The following is a 6,063-nucleotide window of genomic DNA, read 5'->3' on the forward strand; positions in this document are numbered from 1 at the left end:
GGACGGGGAGGTGCAAAACGCTGTTCCAAAAAAAAAAAAAAAAGTGCTTGCCAGCTCTCTTCCAGCAAAGCCAGGCCGCACACACCTCCTGGGAACCTCTTCCCAGGTTGGACCTAGGGCCCCCTCTCACTGGGTGGGTGGGCAGCCTGGGTCACCACTGTGCTCGGGGCTCCCGGCCCACCAGCAGCCTGGGGGAGGGGACGTGGTGTGCTCCACTGGCCAGGCTCCAGCAGCAGGCGGGCACGCACATCCACTGGTCACTGGGGCTCGGCCACCACCCTAAGCACTGTCCGACCTGTCTAGTGACAAATACACCTGCCCCACAGAGGGGCAGAACCACCAGATTCCAGGGCTCCTTGAGATAATGCCAGCAGCCGTGCCCTCCTGCAGTTACCTGAACCTCATTCCATCCCTTGGGAATGTGGCTAGGGCCCCCCACTCCACGGAGGAGACAGCGGTCCCTCTCAGGAGGGGACGGCCTTCTGAGGGGTCACACACAGTACAACTAACCCAACCCTCTGAGCCTTGGTTTCCCTGTCCGTCAGAGTGACAGAAGCCAGGCTGCCCAGCAGGGGCCTTAGGAAGGAGGACACTGACCGTGCAGAATGTGCTTGATGCCTGCTAGGTGTGCAGTCCTATGGCACCATCACCCACCCAACCCGGTCACTCCCAGGGGGTGGGGACCACAGCCACCCTGGTTACCACGCTTCCACCAAGGCCTGAGGCTTCCGGGCCAGCCCGCTTGCCACTGTGCACCTGGCCCTCCTTCCTGGGCAGCCAGCCTCCCATTACCCCACCCAGCCCAGATGCAGGGTCACGAGGGAAGCCTGGAAGGCTTTTTGGAACGCAGGGTCTGACGCCCGGCCAGGCAACGCAGGCTGCGCAGGCGCACCCTGGGTCAGAGGCGGCCCAGGGCTTGCAGGAGGCTCTTGCGGGCCTTCCCTGGTCTCCCCTGATGCCCAGCTCCCCCGGGGCCCCGAGTAGGGCACTGCCTTTCAATGTTTGTAACCAGTACAGGGAAGCATTCGTCATCCCTGGGGACAGGGGCCTGGCCCGAGTGACCCAGCAGGTGAGCATCAGCTCTGACTGAAGCCCCCAGTTCTCGGCGGTCCCTCTGGCACCAGGTCCTTGGCCACCTGTGCAGCGGGGCCACTCCTTGTCACTTCCCACCCGGACTTGGGGGCTCAGCCCAGGCTGACCTGGATTCCCAGGTGTGGCCTGAGTCACCGGCCTTGAGGCCATTTTTAGACACTGGTTTTCCCCGCCTGCCAGCCCGGCAGCTCAAATGCCAGCTCCCCTCCTTTTGCCACCCCTGGAGGGTGCCAGATCCCAGGCACGGCTGGGGAGGGGCGAGGGGGCCGCCCAGGTGCTGAGGCCTGTCTCACCTTGACGGCATACTCCTGGCTGGTGATGAGGTTGACGCAGGTCTGCACGCGGGCGTGGGCACCCTCCCCAAGCACGTCCTCCTGCAGCTGGTAGACGTCTGCAGAGCAGGGGGCCGGTGAGAGCCACCCTGGGCCGGCCCATCTCCCCGACACCGCTGCCCCCGCCGGCCCCACTCACCTTCAAACCTGCCCGAAAAGCTGTCAGTGGCCCGGCACCTCTTCTTCTTCTTGCCCCTTTTCTTGGCGTCGGGGATGTCGATGGGCTGGCTTGCAGGCATATCTGTGCAGGGGGAGCCGGAGGTGAGGCCCGCCTGGCTCAGGAGGTGGCCCAGCCCTCCGCCACCGCCAGAGGCTTGCCCTCCCCCCCAGCCCCTCACCAGGACGGGCCGGGCACTCCAGAACGAAGTCAGGCTCCCCGTGGTGGGCCGGGTCTAGAGAGAAGGCCAGCTCGAAAGGATTCTGCCCCTGCAGAAGAGGAGAGGACAGAGCTCAGGCCCCAGCCCTGCGGGGCAGCTGCACCCAGAGTGCCCCAGTCTCCACGTCTGCACGCTGCGGAGCAGAAACCCTGGCTCTGCCTGACCACAAGGAAATGGACCTTTCACCCCCAGCCCAGGGCCCTCGGGGCCTCTGGGGAGGGGGTGTGGTATGGGAAGAGGCCAGACGAAGGCAGGGGAGGGGGTACCGCCTCCCAGGCCAGGCCTGAGTCGCCGTGGGGCACCAGGCCACGTTTTGAGCCTTGGTTTGCTCACCTGCAGGATGGAGCCAGCACCACAGCCTGGCTGACTGCCCTCGCCCCTGCCGCGCCCCTGCGGGCGAGTGGGAGGGAGTGAGTCAGCGGCTTCCCGGGGCAGGGCTCCCAGCCAGGCAGCCCTGCCTGCTTTCCCATGGCTTCCTGGTCTCAGTCTCCCCTCTGTGGAATGGGGCACCACTGCCCTCCTTGCCTCTCTGTCTGCTCATCCCCGCTGCACCTCCCAGCCCGAGACGATTCCCGCCACCACACCTCTGCTCCTGATGCGCCCACAATGCACCCTGTCCCCCAGCTCTGCGCCTCCTCTCCTGGTCCGACCCCCCTCGCTCGTCTGCTTCCAGCTCCGCTCTGCTGGGACCTGGCTCCGGGGTATCACGGGAAAGGCACCCGCGGTCTCCCGCGTGAGCACTGGGCCGCTCCCTCGCCCAGCCACAGCCGCACTGTCCCGTGTACCCCCAGACACCCCAGGATGGAGCCCCTCACAGGCCACGGTGCCCAGCTAAGGAAACAGCCCTTGAGCAGGGAGGGGCCTGCTCAAGGTCACCTGACGGCCCCCGGGACTGGAGGGTGTGTGTGGGATCCTAACAAGGGAACGAAGGCAGCCGGGGTTCCTCCAATTTCTGCGGATCCAGCGTGAGGACTGGCAGCCCCCGGCAACGCACGAGGCTGAGGCTTTAAGGCTGGGGCTCTGAGGCCCCACCGTGTTTCTCTAGGAGTTTGCTCTCATTTAGCTCCCCAAATCCTGGGGGTCCAGGTGGCCAGGGCTTCAGGTGGGCGTGGGGGCCCTGTACACACGGCAGTGGCGCCAGCTCTGATGCTGGAGGACCTGGATCAAGTCACTGCCTCTCTCTGGGCCTTGGGACAAGGGGAAGCAGGGCTCCAGCAGGAGGGCCATCTGGCAGAGAAGGAACTCCGGGAGAGCCCCAGGGAGATACCCAGGGACCTAACAGCAGAAGGGGCCAGGCCAGATTCCTGCAGATGGGAGGCCCGGAAGCCAGTCCGGCAGCACAGGGGCAGGCAGAGGTCACAGGGAGCCGCTGAAAAACAGGCGTGGGCCCTCCCGGCCTCGCCACCCACCCGCCCTGCAGATAGTTGCTAGGAGGCCCAGCGGGCGGGGGAGGGGAGGAAGGCGGCGCTCCAGCCAGTCGGCGGCGCAGGATCATCCACCAGCACCTGCCTCTGCCCGCCCAGGGGTCCGGCACCCACGGGGAGCCAGGCACTCGGCTGTGCCAGCACCGGCAGTCAGCGCTCTGAGAAGGCTCAGTCCAGGGGTGTCTGGAGGTGCCAGGTGACTCCCTCCTCCCAGGAGGAGGGGCCCCAGGGTGGCTACGTGGGGGTGATCAGGAGGGAGGGTGGACGTGAGGCTCGGGGCCAGCGGTGGCCCTCGCCAGCTACTTCACCTCAGCCTAGTGACCTCAGTTCCGGGCCTGACCAGCACCCAGGGGTCACTCGAAAGGACCACGTAAGGGCATGAGGACCTCAGGGGGCCTGTCACCGACCCCACACCCCTGTGCCAGCCTCCAATGCAAAGAGCTGGACCCTAGAGAGAAGGGGCGGCCAAGCCACCAAGGTGAAGGGACACTAGCCATGCCAGCTCCTGTGTCCCTGTCACCACGTGCGGGGGGTGCTAAGACAAATGCCCACGCTGTCCAAGGCTCCACTCTCCCATGTGGAAATGGGGAAAAATACATCAGAGACACCTGGCAGACGCTGCTGCCAGGCTGAGGGGAGGGAGGTGGCTGCGGCCCGAGGAAGCTTGGGGTGCAGCGGGAGGAGACACGTAGTGAGGCCGGCCTCTGGCCACCAGGAGAGCCACCTCAGAGCCAGCTCTCCCAGCCCAGTGTCCCTCCAACTCCCTCAGGACTCCCACATTCCCACCTCAGCGGTGGGCTCTCGCACGGCCTGCAGAGGCCAACCCATAGTACCAGGCAGTGTTGCCAGGCCAGGCCCAGGGCTGGCTGTGGGCCTCCAGTCAGCAGGCCTTGGCAGGAGGTGGCTGGAACCATCCAGAAAGTTCGACTTTGCTTTGGCCACTGTGCCGGCCCCACGCGCTGACCCCATCTCGGCTCCCACCCAGCCCCCAGAGGGGACAGACCACCACCAGTGACGTCTCAAGTCCACCCTGCTCCCGCCCTGCCCTGAACACTTGGACGTGCCAAGGCTGTGGCTGCCCTGGGGGGAGAAGCCAGGATGACAGGCGTGTGGGCAGGGGTGGGGCGCTGGCCCAGGACGCTGGCTGGACAGGCCTGGGAATTTTAACCCAAACAGTCTCAGCTCGCTCCTCCCACCCTGGTGTGCAGTTCGCCTGTAGGCGCACGCGTACTCACACACTCACACATGCACATACACCCAGGTCTTGCCTTCTCTAGAGGGCAACAGGTTCTTGCCCAAGAAGGCCCAGGGAAGCCATTACATAACGCGGCCAGTGGGGTGGGGTGGCCGCTGACATCACTGTGTCCCCTGGGCCAGGCCCTGTGGGGTCCCTCCCTAGCACCTGCCTGCCCCCCCCCCCCCCCCCCCCCCCCTATCCCACCCCTCCAGGTGGTCACAAAGCACCGAGCTGATCTCCCTGTGCTATGTCAATTTTTGAATTGGACGTTGAACGTAGGAACATATGACTCTCCCAAGATAACATAATGAACACAACAATTGGACTAAATCCAGGTCTCCTAAACCAGCACTTGATCCATGTATAGTACTTTATTTTGAAAAGAAACACAGCCATGGGGCCCGCCGCAGAAACTTCCTGCTCCGACAGGAAATAGCCTTGGGCCTGGGGTGTCTGGGAGGTGCTGGGCTGGGAGGGCATCCAGTCCACTGCCCCATTCTGCAGACCACCCAGGAGGGTGTAGGGGAGGCCTGCAGCCCTGCCTGGGGTTCCAGAAGGAAGGGCCCCGCAGATCCCCGCAGGCCCCATGACGCTGGGGACCGGACTGTGGCCTGCTGACAGTCCCCAGCAGTGCACACTGGGCTGGGCTCTGCAGGGGACACACAGCCAGGGGCCCCCACGGGCAGGATGCCCCTCAGTCCTGCCCGGGGTTCCTGGAGGAAAGACCCCAGAGGCCCCAGGGCGCTAAGGACTGACTGTGGCCTACTGAACTCCCCCCTGCTCACCATACCAGCACATGCCTGGCTCGGGTCGGCAGGGGATACATATGTAGGAGTCCCCAGCCCTGTTTGGGGCTTCTAGAAGAAAGACCCGACAGGTACCAGGGTGCTTGAGATTGGACTGTGGCCTGCTGACACCGCCCCCCCGCCCCCACGACAATGCACACCAGGCTGGGGCAGCTCCAGGCGAAGGGTGGGGAGCTGGCACGAGCCCCGGTGGGTATCCTGGGGGGCGGGCTCCGCGTCCCGCCACCGGCCACTCGGGTGGTCCAGCCCGGGGCGGCCCCAAGACGACCCGGCCCTCACCTTGAAGGAACGGTGGAAGCCCTGAAGTTCGGCTGTTTTCTTCTGCACCATCTTCTGTCCGGGCCCCGCCAGCGGGGGAGGGGACGCGGGGCCCGGGGGGCGGCCCGTGGGCTGGGGGGCGGCCGGTGAGGGGACCCTGTGGGCGGGAGCAGACAAAGGAGGGCGTTGAGTGGCCGCGGCCGGCGCGCCGGGAGCCCGGGCCAGGGCGGCGAGGCTCCGTGGGGCCCGCTCCCCGCGTCCGGGTCGGGGTCGGGCCGGGGTCGCAGGGCCACACTCACCGGGGTCGGGCTCGGGCCGGGGCCGCAGTGCCGCCGCCCGAGACGCGCAGCCCGGAGCCCGCTGCGCGGACCGCGCGGGGAACAGCGCCGCCGCCGCCGCCGCCGCCGCCGCCGCCGCCACCGCGGACTCCTCCGCCAAGGCCGCCACCGCCGAGAGGAGCCGGGCGGGTCGCGTCGCCGCCACCTTTATAGGCCAGGCTCGCCCCGCCCCGCCCCGCCCCCCTCCCCCCCCCCCCCC

At 66.6% G+C, this 6,063-nt stretch overlaps 1 protein-coding gene across 2 annotated transcripts in view; it reads right to left on the reverse strand.

The window, feature by feature from the left end:
* MKNK2 (MAPK interacting serine/threonine kinase 2) overlaps positions 1-5,626 on the reverse strand; it is an 11,120-nt gene extending 5,494 nt beyond the window's left edge. The window contains exons 1-4 of one of the 2 annotated variants that reach the window (XM_007460363.1): positions 5,548-5,626; positions 1,763-1,850; positions 1,564-1,665; positions 1,386-1,483 (exon numbers count right to left, since the gene is read on the reverse strand). In XM_007460363.1, the coding sequence (XP_007460425.1) occupies positions 1,386-1,483; positions 1,564-1,665; positions 1,763-1,850; positions 5,548-5,598 (339 nt within the window). In that variant the 5' untranslated portion in view covers positions 5,599-5,626. Of the gene's footprint in view, positions 1-1,385; positions 1,484-1,563; positions 1,666-1,762; positions 1,851-5,547 lie in introns of those variants that run through there. The other variant, XM_007460364.1, reaches the window with a different exon arrangement.
* Positions 5,627-6,063: the final 437 nt, after the last annotated feature.

This window comes from Lipotes vexillifer, unplaced genomic scaffold (genome assembly GCF_000442215.2).
Source record: "Lipotes vexillifer unplaced genomic scaffold, Lipotes_vexillifer_v1.1 scaffold225, whole genome shotgun sequence".
NCBI lineage: Eukaryota > Metazoa > Chordata > Mammalia > Artiodactyla > Lipotidae > Lipotes > Lipotes vexillifer.